Here is a 19,754-nt window from a genome sequence, read left to right as displayed (position 1 = left end):
GTATGAGCGTGCATGTACAATCTCCCTGCATGAGGGTGCATGTATGATCTCCCTGTATGAGCGTGCATGTACGATCTCCCTGTATGAGCGTGCATGTACGATCTCCCTGTATGAGCGTGCATGTACGATCTCCCTGTATGAGCGTGCATGTACGATCTCCCTGTATGAGCGTGCATGTACGATCTCCCTGTATGAGCGTGCATGTACGATCTCCCTGTATGAGCGTGCATGTACGTTCTCCCTGTATGAGCGTGCATGTACGATCTCCCTGTATGAGCGTGCATGTACGTTCTCCCTGTATGAGCGTGCATGTACGTTCTCCCTGTATGAGCGTGCATGTACGTTCTCCCTGTATGAGCGTGCATGTACGTTCTCCCTGTGTGAGCGTGCATGTGCGTTCTCCCTGTGTGAGCGTGCATGTACGATTTCCCTGTATGAGCGTGCATGTACGATCTCCCTGTATGAGCGTGCATGTACGATCTCCCTGTATGAGCGTGCATGGACGATCTCCCTGTATGAGCCTGCATGTACGATCTCCCTGTGAGCCTGCATGTACGTTCTCCCTGTATGAGCGTGCATGTACGTTCTCCCTGTATGAGCGTGCATGTACATTCTCCCTGTATGAGCGTGCATGTACGTTCTCCCTGTATGAGCGTGCATGTACGTTCTCCCTGTATGAGCGTGCATGTACGATCTCCCTGTATGAGCGTGCATGTACGATCTCCCTGTATGAGCGTGCATGTACGATCTCCCTGTATGAGCGTGCATGTACGATCTCCCTGTATGAGCGTGCATGTACGATCTCCCTGTATGAGCGTGCATGTACATTCTCCCTGTATGAGCCTGCATGTACGTTCTCCCTGTATGAGCGTGCATGTACGTTCTCCCTGTATGAGCGTGCATGTACGATCTCCCTGTATGAGCGTGCATGTACGATCTCCCTGTATGAGCGTGCATGTACGATCTCCCTGTATGAGCGTGCATGTACGATCTCCCTGTATGAGCGTGCATGTACGATCTCCCTGTATGAGCGTGCATGTACGATCTCCCTGTATGAGCGTGCATGTACGATCTCCCTGTATGAGCGTGCATGTACGATCTCCCTGTATGAGCGTGCATGTACGATCTCCCTGTATGAGCGTGCATGTACGATCTCCCTGTATGAGTGTGCATGTACGATCTCCCTGTATGAGCCTGCATGTACGATCTCCTTGTATAAGTGTGCATGTACCATCTCCCTGTATGAGCTGTCTGAGTGTACATCAGGGAGGAGCAAATTAATGGTAGTAGTGAAGTGCTTCGCTTCGCACAGCCATCGGCTTGTTAGCTGGCTGCATTTGAGCTCTGCTCTGGATGTCTGGAAAAGTGGGATACAGTTTTTGGTTGAAGTTTGAAGGACTGTATCCAGATTTTCTAGATATCTGGAGCAGAGCTGAGGTGTATTATGAAGTTGACTGGGGACACACTTGTATCTGTACTGCTATACAGACAACAACAAAATGGCACTGCTCCTTTCCCCTCTTTGTTCTGTGAAAAAAATTATTAATTTTTAATTTTTCCTTACTTGTAAAAAATATAAAAAACACATATAAATTAACAAAAAAAAAAACAACAAATGCAATTTCAACACTTTCCAATTTTTTTTTCTTTGTGACACATTCCCTTTAAACATGTTCCTCAAGATGTTACGATTACAATGATATGCAACTTGCATAACTTTTATTTTATCTGACTGCTTTTAAAAAATTTAAATCTTTAAAAAAACCTAAATGTTCCTTAAAATTGCTCTATTACCATCATTATACCTTTTTTATACTTTGGTGTATGGGACTGTGTGAGGTGTAATTTTTTTGCACCATGATGTGTACTTTCTACCGGTACCTTGATTGCGTATATGCAACTTTTTGATCACTTTTTATAAAAAAATTTTCGGATTTAATGTGATCAAAAATGCGAAATTTTGCAGTTTTGCGTTTACCGCGCATGATCAGGATTGTGATAATTTAATAGTTCGGGCAATTACACACGCGGCGATACCAAATATGTGTATTTATTTATATTTATTAAATGGGGATCGGCCGCACCCGCTAAGAGCCGTGGTCCCTCTCTGAACGACCCTAATGGCGCCATGACGTATGAGATAAGTCATGGGTTGTTAAGGGGTTAAAGGCAGGCTTAAAGGAAGACTTTTGATGGCCCCAGGAAGAGATTTGATGACACCAGGAGGGTTCTGGGAGTTATGGCCAAAAAACAACGCAAGCAAACACCTTCTCAGATCATATCACTGGATACAGAGAAGGTGTTTGATAAAATTAATTGTATATACCTAGAATTTGTTTTGAAAAAATGTGGGTTTTCTGAACTTTCTAATAAACCATTTAACATGTTCTACTCCCCTTTCAACTCCCCTTGAGCGGCACCCTTTGTATCCCCATTTAGTTTAAGTGGCAATATAAGTGCCAATTTCATTAAAATTTCAATAGATTTTTTTTTTTTTTTTATGTAGACGTAGAGTGACCCATTACTAATAAAAATGAATTTTTAGAACACAGTATGAGTGGAGTGTGACCACTGATTATGTAAGTCGTATGCTCAGTTCACTAATGAAAACAAACTTGTTTTACACAGTAGAAGTGGCAAGCGACCACTGATTATGTAAGGTGCACGCTCAATTCAGTAATGATTCATTAGTGAACTGAACATGCACCTTACATAACCAGTGGTCGCAATCCACTACTACTGTGTTTGAGGGTCAGTTCACACCACACGTACAGACTCGCAGCGTAAATCTCGCTCTCGGCCCCTTAACCGCTTCTGCTGCAGCCCGGCTCCCGCTCAGTATACATTACCTCTCCTCGGTGCACTGGGCCCCGGCGTACTGCTCTCCTGTCCGGCCAATCAGTGGCTGCGGCTGGGCAACACACTGATTGGCCGGGCAGGAGAGCAGTACGCCGGGACCCCGTGCTGCAAGGAAAAGTAATGTATACAGAGCGGGAGCCAGGTGGCAGCAGAAGGGGTTAAGGGGCCGGCAGAATTACATGCACGCAGCGGTCGTTCAGACAGCGTTTTCATTAGTGATGAAAATGAATTTTTAGAACACAGTAGGAGTGGAGTGCAACCTCTGATTATGTAAAGCGCATGCTCAATTCAAGGAATCTCAGTAAATTGGTATAACTTATAGGAGTTTACAGTGGCCAGTGAGTGAATAATATGGACTGTGTTTTTACTTTCCCCAGTAAATTCCTATAGGTACCCAGTTACTTGGTAAACTTGACAGCTCCAACAAATAATTACCCGCAATCAGCTCTCCTATGCTATCTTTTCTGTCACAATATTGTTGTTAATTACTCCCTGCTCTGCTCTAATTGCCTGCTGCGATCCTGCTCTCTCCTCCACACACAGCCGACTGGCCACCTCCATAAACAAACCGCCTTATATAGAGGGGGAAATTCTGACATCACAGAGGGGCCCAGCGACGGTCCAGACAGCTAATGTGTGACCGCCATTTTGTTTCTTTTTTTGCACATTTCCTTAATAAATGGGCGGGAATTTACTTCACAGAATGAAGCTAATTGAGAGCCTGATTCACAGCAAATCTTGCTTTTCCGTATTTGCTTTGCTCATCAGAGGCATTACGGTAGGTGCAGAAGAACAATAAGTAGGCCTGTTCACCAACTATATAATATTAATGCTTTCAGACCAATTAGATCTGTTCCCAATGTTATGAATTTGATGCAAACATTTTCTGTGGTCTCATATGAACAGGTCTCATTGAACAGAGTAGATTATGGTGGGTACAAGATCAAAATATGGGTGTAAGTGGAATTCCACCTTATTTCTGAGGAACCACTGACTGCACTGTTACGGTTTCTTAAAATGGCTAGTGAATAAAAAAAATCATAAAATTTATTGAAAATGGTCTTTAGGTATGGAAAGAGATAACAGAAAAATACTTACCAGAGATAAAAGAGATATCTCAACTCTCTTTACATACTATTCAAATAGTAATGCAAAATATAGATTTTACAGACTGGAAATTAAGGGGGATCCAATATATTATTTTCGGACATCTATTGCAAACAACGAACATAATTTTTGTTGTTCACACAGTTTTTCTTTTTCACCATCCTTTTACCATTTTTACTATTAAATTCAATGGGCTTTTAAATTAAAAACACAACCAAAGGCCACCTTAGGGTATATTCACACGGGCGGGCTCGCAGCGAGATTCTCGCTGCGAGCCCGGCAGGTCCTGGCAGTTCCCATAAACTACATACTTGCTGCGGTCTAAACGACCGCAGCGAGTATGTAATTATACCGCCCTTAACCCCTTCTACTCCCGCCGGCTCCCCCGCTGTAAGCAGCATACATTACCTGTCCTCGCTGCACGGGTCCGGCGTCCTGCTCTCCCGTCCGGCCAATTAGTGTGTTGCCCAGCCGCAGCCACTGATTGGCCGGGCGGGAGAGCAGGACGCCGGACCCGTGCAGCGAGGACAGGTAATGTATGCTGCTTACAGCGGGGGAGCCGGCGGGAGTAGAAGGGGTTAAGGGCGGTATAACTACATACTCGCTGCGGTCGTTTAGACCGCAGCAAGTATGTAGTTTATGGGAACTGACAGGACCTGCCGGGCTCGCAGCGAGAATCTCGCTGCGAGCCCGCCCGTGTGAATATACCCTAAGGGTGCCTTTACATGCACAGATTTATCTGACAGATTTTTTAATCCAAAGCCAGGAATGGATTTGAAAAGAGGATAAATCTCAGTCTTTCCTTTATGTCCTGTTCTCTGTCTATAGTCTGTTCTTGGCTTTATATTTTATGTTAATAAATCTCCCTAGTGATCCAAAGCAGTAAAGGGGTGCAAGTAACACTTTAAAGAGGACCTGTCACCCCCCGCGCTGGGGTGACAAGGCTCTCGACCCCCAGCTAGATCCCCTTATAGTTACCTCATGTCGCCGAGTGCCGCTGCCGGAGCTGGTCCCGGGACGGAGATATCCCGGTGAGAAGCTGGCGCGCGCGCTGTGGAGATGGGTCCAGCGCCCATAGAGAATGAATGGAGCCGCACTCATCTCTGCGCCGGCTTCGGACCGGGATATCTCTGTCCTGGGACCGGCTCCGGCAGCAGGACTCAGCGACATGAGGTAACTATAAGGGGATCTATCTGGGGGTCGGTAGCCTGTCACCCCGGCGCGGGGGGTGACAGGTCTCCTTTAACACTCTCCATGACATTACATTATACACACACACACACAGCTCTGCAGCATGCATAATGCATACCCATCTCAGAAGTTACTGTGTGTGCTGGATGACTTGGAGGTTCTGTCCAGTATTTTTTTGGACCTGAGCCCTGTTGACCCATACTTGGAGAGGAGGTGTATCGTCTACTGCTACATACATGCACACAGAGACAAACGCACCTCTGCTGCATCACGATGCTCAAACAGCTCTGCTACATACATACATACATATAGATAGATAGACCGACACACGCACAATTTTAATACAGATTTTCCCTACTTATAGGATTTACAAGGGGCCCTTTTACCAGTCATGTGACTAATCACATGACTGTAACATCGCTGAAGGTCTCCTGCAATTCTTTCGGCTCTGTTGTTGGTAAGTGCAGTGGAACCTTGCATTATGAGCATAATTTGTTCCGCTACTGTGTTTGTAAGCCAAATCAAAGCAAATTTTCCCATCAGAAATCATTGAAATGCACACCCCAAAAATAATTACTCCTTTTTTTTATTGTAAATAACATGTAAAAAAAAATTAAACATTTTAAATAGCTGAACATGTCACATTATAAGTTAATGTACAGTATAGCAATCAGCATTTGGAGTATAAAGTATAGTATGTGCATAAACAGTTTGTAAATACAAGATGGAACTGCAAATCCCCATAACGCAGTAGTACAGTACAACTAGTCTGGTCACTTTACAGGCTAGAATAGGGAAGCTGAGCTGCTGTCAGTGGTCTGTGTTGTCACATGACCGGCTTGCACCAATGGGGAAAGGGTGTGTGTTCAGCATGAACCAATCAGGAAGTGAGAATCAGGGAGCAGGAGCTTTGAGGAGAACATAGTGACAGATCATTGTAAATAACATATATGCAGGCACATTATTGCAGCACTGGACAGGATGGGAAACACAAGGACTGTCAGAGACTGCAGGGAAAAGAGACAGATATCAGGGAGCATGAATGAATGAGAAGGGCTTATGTTATCACATAAATACAGCACTCTCCATCCATCTTCATCTGGGTCAGTGTACAGTACTGTAGGCCACGCCTTGCAGACCACGCCCCTCCCCCCACCCAGTACAGGGAGCTTAAGTTATGAAGCTATGCATTTAAACCAAGTTACAATTTTGCCTTGCACACAGGCCTCAGAAATAAATCCGCAGTGGGTTATCCGCCCAGATTACGTAGTGCACATACCCTTATTAGGGTGTTTTCCATGCACAGTGTTGGGTTAGCAAATGAACTGAGATGTCAAACCATAACAATTCCCCCACCCCCCAAAAAAATACATTTTGGAAACTTTACCTCTCAAGTATTTTATCTAGGAAGGTAATGACCCCAAGCGATGTTTCACATAGCCTATGGCTTTATCCATGTTTTCCAGGCAGACTTAGGGCTGCTTCTTTTGCCACTGGTAATAAAATCTCTCAAGTTTCGCTAATCTCTAGTTTCACAGACAGTGTTAGAATTCAGTTGTTTATTTTGTTTCAGCTTATATCTTCAAATTTGTAGGAAGAAGACTGGGGGTAAGCACTCAAAAATTTCTTATACAATTTCTTCTAAGTATAGCAATATCCAATATGTGGTCACAAGCTGTTGATTGGGCTCAGAAGAGCAGGAGCACCATTTTGCTGGAGTTGTTTCTGGGCACCATATGCATGTACAGCACCCCTCATGGTACCAGTACAGTGGTAACCCCCCCAGAAAAGACCCTTTTTTGGAAACTACACCCCTCAAAGAATTCATCTAGGGGTGTAGTGAGTATTGAGTATAGACCAACAGGTGTTTGAGAAAAACTTTTATCACTTGGCCATGAAAATTATTTCATTTTTTTAGTAAACTTGGCTCACAATTTCCCATTTTTACAAGAAAGATAAAGGAATAAGCAATCAAAAAATGTTATTCAATTTCTCCTGTTTATGGCAATACCCCTATATGGGGTATGGGGTTACTCTATTTCTTTGGTTTACGACAATACCCCATATGGGATCATAAACTGTTATTTGGGCTCACAGCATGGCTTAGAAGGGAAGGCTGCTCCTTTTGCATACTTTTTGCACATATTTTGTGGGAACCTTTTTTGGAGACCATGTGAATTTGCAGTGCCCCTTTGGTACTAGTACAGTGGAAACCCCCCAAAAGTGAACCCAACTCGGAAACTGGACCCTTTAAAAAATTGATCTAGGGTAGTAATGAGGATTTAAACCCAACAGGTGTTTGAGGGAAGTCTTTTATCATGAAAATTAAAATGACAGTTTTTACAATGAAATAGAATTTTGGTATAAAACTTCTCATTTTTACACGGAACACAGCACTATGAATACCCCTAAATTTGTTACCCAATTTTTCCTGAATACAGCAATACTCCATAACTTTAATCCCTTGATGACCATGGGCGCACATTTACGCCCCCGCAGCCTAAGCCTTGGTGCAAATGGGTGAAAATGTACACCCCACTGGGGTACCAGGCTATGAAGCGAGCTCAGGAGCAGAGCTTGCTTCATAGCAGGTGAAGATAGCAGCCGGCCCCTCACCCTCAAAGGCTGGCAGCTGCAATCACTTGGCCATATGTCAATAACCCCTTAAATGCATCGATCGCGCCGCAACCTCTGCGTTTAAGTGTAAATGAAATGAGCAGCTCCTGTCACTTACCGATCGGGACCCCCACAGTGTGTCTGTGGGGGTCATGATCACATTGCCTGACTGCTGGAGGTATACAGCTTTCCTCCGTGTAGTCCGATCCTCAATCTTCTTCTAAATGTTTAAAAAAATATATACCTAAGACCCTCCCCCAATAAAAGTCTAAATCCTCCCTTCCCCTTTTATAAATAAAACACATAAAAACAATAACATTAATTAACATATTATATACCATAATTGTCCGCTCTAATAAAATAAAACAATAATATTCCCGCACAGTGAACGGCATGAACATAAAGAGGTAAGAAAATGCCAGGACTGTTGATTTTTAATTACATTCTATAAATAAAAAAAATAATAAGTAAACAATAAGTCGGATCTACGCAAATGTGATCCTAATAAAAACTAGAGATTATGACGCAAAAAATTATGTCCCATACAGCCCTGTAGGTGAAAAAATAAAAGTGTTTTAAGAGTCACAATAGGGCCATTTTAAATATACCTATTTGCAAGAAAAAAAAGTTTTACTGTTGATAAAAATAGAAAAGCTATGCAGAATATGTGGAATTGCATTTTTTTTTATCCAAATTTCACCCCATAAATGATATTTTAAGGGTTTTTTCATAAATTTTATGGTACATTAAAAGGCACCAATACAAAGTAAAACCTGTTCCTGAAAAAAACAAGACCTTACATGGCCCTGTAGATGGAAAAATAAAAGAGTTCTAGCTCTTAGAAGGCGAGGAGGAAAAAATGAAAATTGTCGCAGTCCTTAAAGGGGTCGACATTTATTCACTAAATAACACAAATTAAAAAGTTATACAACTTTGCAATGTGTGTTGGTTAAGTGAATGGCCTCCTTCCCCGTGTTCCCCCCATACCCAGAAGTGTGGTGCATAGTTATGCTCAGCCAATGACGGCTGAGCAGCTGATGACGCACCAGAGGGGGGCCGGCATGAGGGACAGCTGGAGCAGTCTGGCCGGCCTCCTGAAGATTACGTCATTGTCCCAAGATGGCGGCCAGGGTCGACAGTAATGCGGTGAGTATAATGCACCACACTTCCGGGGGTGGGGGGAACATGGGGAAGGGGGCCATTCACTTAAATAACACACATTACAAAGTTGTATAACTTTGTAATGTGTGTTATTTAGTAAATAAATGTCAAGCACCGCACTACCCCTTTAAGGCCATTTTGGCCATGATGCGAGGGCTCCTGCGGCCGCTGGTACAGAGAAGTCCCTGAACAGATTTTTTTTAACATATTTGAAAAAGAAAATATATAAACTTACTTCTCTCTTTCTTTTTAGATATTTGATTTATAACTTGTAGATTAAGTAGATCTAAACTTGGTGATGCTTGTGTTGAATATGATAACTCCAACAGCTTTAATTTAGATTTCATCTTCTTCTTTTGAAAGAATTCCTGAAAGAAGAAAACAGTTTGAGGGTACCTTCACACGTACCGGATTCGCAGCGGATTTCACAATGCGAGTTTGCAGCAAAATCCGCTGCAAATCCATGTAGTGTGAAGTTGAATGGGGTTATATATCCGCAGCAGAATTTTCCTTTCGCTGCAAGTATGTAACCCGGCCCCTTTAACTCCCTGCAGCCCGCACCTGAAGCATACATTACCTGCTCGTGCCGTGGCTGCTTGTGAGGCTCCCAGCTCCTATGGGTCCCCATCAGCCAATCAGTGCTGCCGTGTAATGTATTCTCCGGGCGCGGGAGGCAGGCTGTGGGGGGGGGGTAAAGGGGCCGGGTTACATACTCGCAGCGTATGTAACACTATTCAACTTCACACTACATGGATTCAAAGCAGATTACACTGAAGACTCGAGTGCGAAATCCGCTGCAAATCTGCTACGTGTGAAGGTACCCTTAAAGGAGCTGACAAGCTCACCACCGCCCCAGCCTCCTGTCGACTCGTTCCTTGAGGTCACAGGGATACTTGCTCCCCAAAGTATTCCATAAACGTATTCAATCAATAAAGCGTAGTGTACAGTAACCCCATCTAACGCTCCATATAGTGCGCTCCCTGCTGGACACTCCATAGGAATTAAACCTGATTCGTGATGTCACGGTTTGAGAGAATTTGAAGACTCCTTGATGTACTAAATAGGAAATAGCAGTATATGTGCTTTCTATAAGTAATAACATATTAAAAAATACTTTTGGACGGACTTCTCCTTTAAAGAGGTTACCCAAGACTTGAAAACATTTTCCAAGTTGCTACCGCAGAAGTGGTGGTGGCTGCGGTCAGCAGGGAACCCAGGGAGGCCGCAGGAAGACACTGGAGCATGGAGAGGTAAACATAAGAGGTTTGGTATGTTTAATATAAGTGCAGCAATATATTTAAAGTATTTAAGTGCTGTCATAACCCCTTTAACCCCTTCCCTCCACAGGACGTACCGGTACGTCCTCCTGTGGGTAGGTTCAGAGAGGGGCCGTGCCGCTCTCCCAAACTACATTATTTTCCCTCACTTGTTCATCACAGTCCCCCAACCCAGCCTACCCTCCTCTCATGCACTCCTGCCAGTCCCCTGCCTAAAGCAGAACATCTAAAGGTGCGTTTACATGAAATGATAATTGGCGCGATCGTACGATTAACGATGTTAGAGTAACGATTTTTTTTTTCATAACGATCAGCGTTTAGACGGTACGATATATCGTACGAAAAATTTGCTTTGCGATCGTTTTGCGATCGCTTAAGCCTATATCACACATTGATTAAATCGGCGAACGACTGTTTACATGGAACAATTGTGATTTTTTTGTGAACGATTTGAGAACATGTTGAAAGATCAAAATGAACGATTTCTCGTTCGTCGTTTGATCATTCGCTGCGTTTACTCGTATGATTATCGTTCGAATTCGATCGTTATCACGCAAATTCACACAATAATCGTTACCTGTAAACGCACCTTAATATCACTGCAGACCTATGCATAATCACTAAAGTTGCAGCACCTGCTTCTTTCACTCCTTGTCTACTCATGGAGATGGTTGTGTTGACAGGAGGAGCTAATCAGAGATGGTGAATCACTCAGGAGTAATACACCACCTCTTGCTCCCTTGAGTGGGTTGGGGGGTATCCAATTATATCAAGATACCCAAAAACCCACAGGCCTGAGTAAGATCTGCAGAGTGGTAGCCTATATTCTTCCTGAGGATTCCTGAGCATTTGAACTAGCATTCCTAGAGTCTCTGTTAGTGTTAAACTGCAGATCTTATTGACTGATTTATAGAGAGGATACTTCCTCCAGATATTACAATACTATCGGACTCTTGGGACCGTATTTTTTACTTTCTTGTTTGCAAATTTTTAAATTATCAGAATAGTTATGTTCACATCGGATGAGGTCACAGCTAACGGGCATTTTTGTGCCCCAGTCCCTTGGGGCCTGTAGGTATTTGGGTGTTGTCACTCGGGAGCTCAGGGATAAGACCCAGCCAAGCCTCTTGGGATATCAGAACATAATTTAGTAGTTCTTCTATTTTCCATTTCGTGTCTGTGGTGAAGCACGGAAAAGCAGGAAGCCAGTGCTATTATTGCTAACTCTATATTATTAAGTTATATATCTTGGGGTGATAATTTTATTCACATACAATTTTTTGATACCTAAGTACCCCTATGTAAATATGTAAAGCCTTTTAGCGAAAGAAACATTCCATCAAATGGTAAAAGGGTATGTTCATACTGAGCAAATGTGGTGGAAAGCTCTTACGTAGCATCCTGCCTGCCTCAGTGTGACACAGTCTCTCTATGGGATTGCTTGCAAACCTCTGCTCTCTACTCAAAGAATTAACATTGAATTCTGCCACATTTGCTGAGTGTGAACATACGCTAAGGGCCCTATTCCACGGGACGATTATCGTTCGCATAATCGTCAACGATAAACAATCTCAAATGACCGCTATTGCGAACAGCCTGAAATCGTTCACCCATTTATACAGAATGATGATTGTTACTTATGATAGTTCTTGCGGTCGTCTTGTCGTTGCTATGCATTCGTAGCTACTGCGAACGACCCAAAAACATTTTATTCCATGCGAGCGATTTGCGAACGAGCAACGATAAAAATAGGTCCAGGTCTTATTAAGCGATCAACAATTTCTCGTTTGTCGTTTAATCGTTAACTGCTATTCAACCGAACAATTATCACTTCAATATGATAGATTTAACGATTATCCGAACTATAATGGCCCCGTGGAATAGGGCCCTAAGTTTCTGTCACCCCAGCAAAAGTTAGTTTTGTAGCAATCACATTTATACATACTCTCTGTTTCTGTCTTTCTTGATTGAAAACCATTCTGCTCCTATGGAAAAAAAAATAAACTTTACTTATGTGCAACTTTAAAATAATGATAAAAATGCAGTCATACACTACATTTCTTATGTAGAACTTAAAAGCTTACACACTAGGGATGTCACAATACCAGAATTTTGAATTTGATACTGATACCGGCTTTTTTATTTCTATACTTAAAAACAATCTAATACTTAAGTATGAAAAAAAGACTGGGGTTATAATGCACCCCCCTCCCCAGACTGTGGATATAAGGCACCCCCTCCCTCCAACAAGACTGCGGATATAATGCTCCTCCCACCACCAGACTGCAGATATAATTCCCCCCACTTCCAGACTGTGGATGTAATTGTACGCTGTTTACTACCATGCGAGATTGGGAATGTGATAATTTAATAGTTCACACAATTACACATGTGATGATGCTAAATATGTTTCTATTTTTACTTTTTCTGGTTTTTGAAAAAATTGGAAAAGGGGGAATATTAGAACTTTTATTACATTCTTGAATTGTGGGGGTGCCAATCGGACACTTGTAAGGCACCTGTCAATCATCCATTTCAGTGCCATGATCATATTACTTTAGTAAAAGGACGCCGGTTGACCTCAGGGAGATCAACCAAAACACTGCAGAGACACCATCACATGTCTCAACGTCAGTGTATTCTAGAACACTGCCCCCTGGGAAATCATATATGCAAAAGAACACTGCAGAGACACCATCACGTGTCTCGACGTCAGTGAACTAGCCAGACCTGTCTCTGCAATGTTTTGGTTAATCTCCCTGAGGTTAACCAGCGTCCTTTTGCATGCACTTACTAGTCATTGCTCCCACTAGCCAGAAACCTACCTCACACTGATGAGGGGCAAAACCCCGAAACAGCTGTCTGTGGATGGATACCTTGCTTTGGTGGTTTCCTTGATTGGAGACATTCCTTGGCTTGGTTGTTCCTTCCCGGAGGAAGGTCTGGCTAGTTCACTGACGTCGAGACACGTGATGGTGTCTCTGCAGTGTTCTTTTGCATATTTGTTTCCTTAATTGGACACATTCATTGGCTTGGTGGTTCCTTCCCGGAGGAAGGTCTGGCTAGTTCACTGACATCGAGACACGTGATGGTGTCTCTGCAGTGTTCTTTTGCATACTTGATTTCCCAGGGGGCAATGTTCTAGAATACACTGACGTTGAGACACGTGATGGTGTCTCTGCAGTGTTTTGGTCTCCCTGAGGTCAACCAGCGTCCTTTTGCATGCACTTACTAGTCATTGCTCCCACTAGCCAGAAACCTACTCCACACTGATTAGGGGCAAAACCCCCGAAACAGCTGTCTGTGGATGGATACTTTGCTTAGGTAGTTTCCTTAAAGGATATTTTTTAATATGTTATTACTTACGGAAAGTTAGACAAATTTCTAATGTACATTAATTATGGGAAATGCACATATAGGGCTATTTCCTTTAATTTAGAAGATCAGGGAGACTTCAGATTCTCTAAAAAAAGATGACGTCACGAACCAGGGGTGTAATTACAATGGATCGCCAGCAGGGGCGCACTATATATAGAAGTCAATGAGTACCATTGACTTCTATATATAGTGCGCCCCATGCTGGACACTCCATTGTAATTACAATGGATGTGTATGTAAATGTAATACAGTATACAGTGTTTTTGATTGAATACATTTACGGAATACTTTGGGGAGCAAGTGTCCTTGCTCCCCAAAGTATTCCATAAATGTAATCAATCAGTACATAACAGTAACCCGCCAAACTGCTGCCCGCCCACCCGCCGCCGCTATCGAACGCCCGCCGCTCTGGACTAGACTCAACTACTACTCTCATGGTGATGGGAGAGTAGTAGCTGGGTTATATCGCCGCCGCCGCTAATGCTGCTGCTGCTGGGCACAGGGGGAGCTGCTCATCACTGTGCAGCTATCATCCCCCTCCGCTCCCCCCCTCCTCCTCCGGCCACACTTTACACTGACTATGTGATGGCTGACTCCCCGCCCAGCCACCGCTCTCCAATCACACATGCCGGCCGGGGACACCAGGAAGCACAGGGAGCCGGCATGTGTTATCGGAGAGCGGCGTCGGGCGGGGAGTCAGCCATCACATAGTGTAAAGATGGTGCTCATTGACTTCTATATATAGTGCGCCCCTGCTGGACACTCCATTGTAATTACACCCCCGGTTCGTGACGTCATCTCTTTTTAGAGAATCTGAAGTCTCCCTGATCTACTAAATTAAGGGAAATAGCCCTATATGTGCATTTCCCATAATTAATGTACATTAGAAATTTGTCTAACTTTCCGTAAGTAATAACATATTAAAAAATAGTTTGGGCCGGAGTTGTCCTTTAATTGGAGACATTCCTTGGCTTGGTTGTCCCTTCCCGGAGGAAGGTCTGTCTAGTCCACTGACGTCGAGACACATGATGGTGTCTCTGCAGTGTTCTTTTGCATACGTGTTACTTTAGTGGCACACCAGAATGCAATACTGCAGATTTCTTGGGAACTGGGAAAATCTACAACAAATCGGCAGCGTATCTGGCAAATGTGAACATACCCGTAATGTTACGGATGGCTGATGTATACCATGCCGAAATAAATTCACCCAAAATTCCAAAGATCAAAATGAATGTTTTTTGCCCACATCATGTATCAGGGAAAAAGTGGATAAAGGGCAAAAAAAAAAAGCCCAATTTTTAACCCCTTACTGACCATAGCTCATTAAAACACAGATGCACAGGTCACTTTGAAGCAATGTTCCTTCTCGCGCCTGGTGTGTTTTGTTCCCTCTTTTCTTTTAAGCTATTCAAGGTGCAGGGACAATAGGGGAGATTTATTAGAGGGGTGTAAAGTAGAACTGGCTCAGTTGCCCCTATTAACCAACATACTTTTCATTCTTCACAGATTCTTTGGAAAATGAAAGGTGGAATCTGATTGGTTGCTAGGGGCAACTGGATCAATTCTGCTTTACACCAGTTTGATAAATCTCCCCAATATTTATATATTTCAATAGATAAGACAAATCCACGCGCTATGATATATAATACAGTATGTTTATTTGTACAGTATAGTGGGAAAGAGGATTTTAATGTTTTGTTGGGGGAGGTTTTTTTTTTCTTCCTTTTTTCCCACTTTTCAAGTCCCCCTAGGGGACTTATATATGCATCATTAGATTACTGCATAGCATTGATCAGTATTATCTTCATCTGCACAGAGTCTGCCTGCGGACTCTATGAGTAGTCTATGAGAAGATTGCATATCCGATAGAACGGAGCACCCAGTGCCAATCTATTCCCGAGCACTGGCCCGAAATGAAGCACTGGGGGCAGGCTCGCCAGGCCCCAGCATGAAGGTCTCCCCTCCCCTATGTGATGCGGCTCCATTGATTCTAATGAAGCCGTGTCACAGAGGGGAGGGGGTTTCGTCACACTGGGAACCAGCAGGCCCGCCCCCAGTGCTTCATGCAGGCCGGCGCTCAAGAACAAATAAAGTCAAAGATGCTGACAGGATAGAGTGTAAGTCCCCACAAGTCTATTAATCAAACAAGAAAACAAATGTAAAAAATGACTATTGTGGTGGACACCAGACAATGCAAACAAGATAATTTATTAGTGCAGAAAAAGAGCAAACAAGCAGGTAACTTACTAATCAAAACAATAGAGGTCGTGGATTCAAGAGGTATAGATTAAGGTAATGTCAGGGAGGGTGCCCTATTATGCCCTACCTAACCTAAGATAGAGACCGCTGGGTCAGGGGTCCCTTTACCAGGCCAGTGCTCAAAAATAGACTGGTCTGTTCATGTAAGAAATGCAAAGCAATGTACCTAGTGGTACATTCACTTTAAGTGCCATTATCGCAGCTGCCTGTCATTATGCCCGGCTCCAAGGAGATTAATGTAGATGGGGCTGCTCCCACCGAATCAGCCCCATAAACATTAAGGGTGCCTTCACACACATTGTATTCGCAGCTAAATCCGCTGTGGATACTTGCCCATGCGTTTTAATGGGCTGACATACTCGCAGCAGGATTGTCATCCCACTGCGAGTATGTTCAACTTAGCGCCATAAAACCCCGCGGCCCTGGAGCATACATCACCTGCGCCAGGCTCCTGCTTGCTTTGGGGCCTCCCAGCGGTCAGCCAATCAGTGCGATTGCCGTGAGACTGTGTAGCAAGCAGGAGCCTGGAGCAGGTGATATATGCTATGGGGCCGCAGGGGTTAACATCGCTAAATTTACATACTCGCAGTGGGATGACAATCCCCCTCCGAGTATGGCATCCCATTGAAATACATGGGCAAATCCACTGCGGATACGATGTGTGTGATGGCACCCTAAAACATATATCTATGTACTGACTATGTGAAGGGGTTACTCATACTGAACCACCAAATACGGATATGTTAACAATTAATTTTTTAGTTGTTTTGGTTTTTTTTTTATTTCACCCTGAAAATATTTTCTTTCCAGTTTTGACGTACATGTTATGGTAAAACAGAAGGTGTCATAGAAAGTACAAGCCCTCATATCTGTAGACAGAAGAAAAAGGAGTTATGGCTTTTCGAATGTGTCCAGTAAAAACTAAAAATTGAAGAGTAAAGGGTAATCCATTAGATGCCCTGTTCTACAGTACAGTATGTGCAAACGCAGCGTAGTATATGTTGGAATAGCATCACAAAGGTATTCAGGGCTATATAGTAGTCTACCATGGACTATGGTCGCAGTCTTCCTCACACTGGTATGTGATATATTTACAGGATAGCCTCCATTGATAGGGGAAGGATTACATCTTTTCTGTGCCTTTCCCCAGTGATGCTGCACAGCTGATGTGGAAATCCACATCCAAAACCGCACTTCTTTACCCCTGTGAATATAGCCTAAATATTTGGTAGTAGCCATTTACCCCTACTAACAAACAATAATATGTTGTGGTAAACGACATTTTTAACACTACTACAGGAAATAATTGTGACCTCCCCTCATAATATATCACGTTATCCAGGCACAGGGATAAAGACGCAGGTGCACAGGAATGAGAACACGCATATGTCTCCTTCTTTCTACTGTGTGACACACCACACCGTCAGGCCGGCGGGATATTGGCCTCACTGAGTGACAACGCAATAGGATGAGGAACACGGCTACGACCCCCGCAAGATGTCCGCCAGGCAGCACTGTCCCGCATTCACGTCAGCACACCAGGCAGATGCTACAGGCTGAAACAACCTACCGAGAGCCACCGACCCAGTTCATTGCGCCAGATAAAATGTGACGCAGACGGAAATAGCGGGAACAGCGCTCGCCGGCTCCTCTCGTCACGTGACAGGGTATTAAGGAGCGCTCCTCTGTCATGAAGCGGCTTCGCCTCTACTGTTGTCCCATGTTGTAACTATGAGATGAGTAAAGGGGGACTCTGGCCTTTATTAGTTAGGAAAAACCATGAGAATAATATAAAAGAATAGCGTATTCCCTGATTGTAAACCTCTGACACCTGCTCTTGTGTGTGATACAGATTTCTCCATTGCCCATGAAAAAAAATAACACAGGGTATATTTAACTCCTTCCCGACTATAATATATATGTATATACATATATAATATAGTATTTTGCAAAATCAGGAAAAAAAAAATGGGGTCAGACTGCAGCAATTGCCAGGGGCAACCATTATTTCACTGTATGGTAAAACTGACATTTTACCCCCCAATGTAGGGGTACGTATATATATATTTTTAATCCTTGCACCACCAGGTTCTGACCCCTATAGCTTTTTTATTTTTAGTCAGGCGAGTTGGGTGAGGGCTCATTGTTTTCTGATGTGTAGTCTGCGATTTTTAATAGTAATAATAATTATAGTAATATTTTTGTATAGATTCCGCAGTGCTTTTTTTTTTTCCATACGGTACAGAGGTTACATAACACACAGTTAAAAAATTAGAATAAATAAAAATAAAATGTTGGTATTTTTCAGTTGACTGTAGTTTGGTGTATTGGTGATATTGTCACCCCCCCCCCCCCCCCCTCCCTTCGGGTAGGTGCAATCAAGTGTCGGACGTAGGTGTCTGCTGCATATTTCCAAAATACCTTTGTCAAAGGTCATTTTAGGTGCAAAAAAGGCTTTTAACCATCTGTGGAGATAGTCAATGAGGCAGGGCTTCTCAGGCGTTCCCTCTGCCTGCCTCAGTCTAGCATTGTAATCCACACCCCCCTTGTGATTTTCTGCAATCCTAATGCAGCAAACGCCGCACCATGGAGGAGAGAAGGTCGTAGGAAGGAGGATTCCAGCACCACAAAAGTCCATAACTAATTCTTTATTGAAGCAACCAAAAACAATAAAACCTGACAGTGGCTGCCACGTTTCAATCTATACAACTATCTGTAAAGATCAAAACGTGTCAGCCATTGTCAGGTTTTATTGTTTTGGTTGCTTCAATAAAGAATTAGTTATGGACTTTCATGGTGCTGAAATCCTCCTTCCTACTACTGTTTGCTGGTGAAGCTCACACCTCTGTGCACCTGGCGGAGAGGACATTTATTGCAGGTATGGTGAGCTGGATTGCCTTCTACTCCTGTTTACAATGAGGGGAGAAGGCACTCAATGGCCGAGAAGCCCCGCCTCAGTGACAGTGACTGACATCTAAGGGCCAGTTCACACAGCAAAAGCGACGGAATTCCGCCTGCCTCAGTGTGGCTCTGTTTCTGCCACTCTCTGCTCAAGTCAATTCTTTGAGTTTAGAGCGACAGAAGCGGGGGTGCGCAAGCCCTCCTATTGACACATGAGGAGGGTGGGATTATGCTGCGGAGAGTTCCGACACTTTGGTTTTGTGTGAACTGTCCCTGAAAGAAGACGTGGACACCTTTGACAAATTTATTTTAAGAATGGGCAGCAGACACACTAGCAGATGGTGCTGAAAACAGCACCTATCTGAAGTGAGGTGACACTATCACTTTAATATGGTACATATTACTTTATGATAATTTATTCATTACATTTTTCAGGCAAGATAAAAAAAAATAGTAAGGCTAGGTTACATTTTTGTTTTTGTTTAACGTGTATGTTAAAAAGGGATACACGGATGCTGCTGTATGTCATTCTGCAGAATCTGTATGCCATTGAGATTGAGGGTACAAACACACACACCGTATATGCAGCAGATACGCAGCAAATACGCAGCAGATTTGATGGTGCAGATTTGATGCTGTGTTCAGTTATTTAGATCTAATCTGCATATCTGCTGCATATTTGCTACTTATCGCAGCAGTAAATATGCTGCGTATACGGTGTGTGTGTTTGTACCCTGAGGGTACATATTCTAGGTTGCTGCTTTGGCCACACATGCCTCTTTATAAAATATGAATATTTTTACACAACGTAAATTTTCAATAAATAGGGTCCGCAATTTATTGAAAATTTAAATAACATTGTGTCCTGTGGAATCCCGGCCAGAGTGTTTAACACTCTGTATACACTCCGTCCGGGATTCCATGCGGCTGCATAGAAAACTGACTTGTCAGTTTTGTGCGGCCACTATTCATTGCAGTTCCAACTTTAACTAAAGCCCCTTTAAC

General features: G+C 43.3%; 2 protein-coding genes across 2 annotated transcripts in view; one reads left to right on the top strand and one right to left on the bottom strand.

Moving 5' to 3' along the window:
• Nucleotides 1–17,526, bottom strand: part of REDIC1 (regulator of DNA class I crossover intermediates 1) — a 37,741-nt gene extending 20,215 nt beyond the window's left edge. The window contains exons 1-3 of the mRNA XM_069956120.1: nucleotides 17,419–17,526; nucleotides 12,157–12,196; nucleotides 9,170–9,302 (exon numbers count right to left, since the gene is read on the bottom strand). Of these exons, the coding sequence (XP_069812221.1) occupies nucleotides 9,170–9,302; nucleotides 12,157–12,196; nucleotides 17,419–17,441 (196 nt within the window). The 5' untranslated portion in view covers nucleotides 17,442–17,526. The remainder of the gene's footprint in view (nucleotides 1–9,169; nucleotides 9,303–12,156; nucleotides 12,197–17,418) is intronic.
• Nucleotides 1–19,754, top strand: part of ABCD2 (ATP binding cassette subfamily D member 2) — an 89,016-nt gene that overhangs the window by 27,386 nt on the left and 41,876 nt on the right. The gene's annotated exons all lie outside the window — the stretch shown is intronic.

Source organism: Dendropsophus ebraccatus, chromosome 1 (genome assembly GCF_027789765.1).
Source record: "Dendropsophus ebraccatus isolate aDenEbr1 chromosome 1, aDenEbr1.pat, whole genome shotgun sequence".
In the NCBI taxonomy this organism is placed as follows: Eukaryota; Metazoa; Chordata; class Amphibia; order Anura; family Hylidae; genus Dendropsophus; species Dendropsophus ebraccatus.
This window is presented reverse-complemented; position numbering and strand designations above follow the sequence as displayed.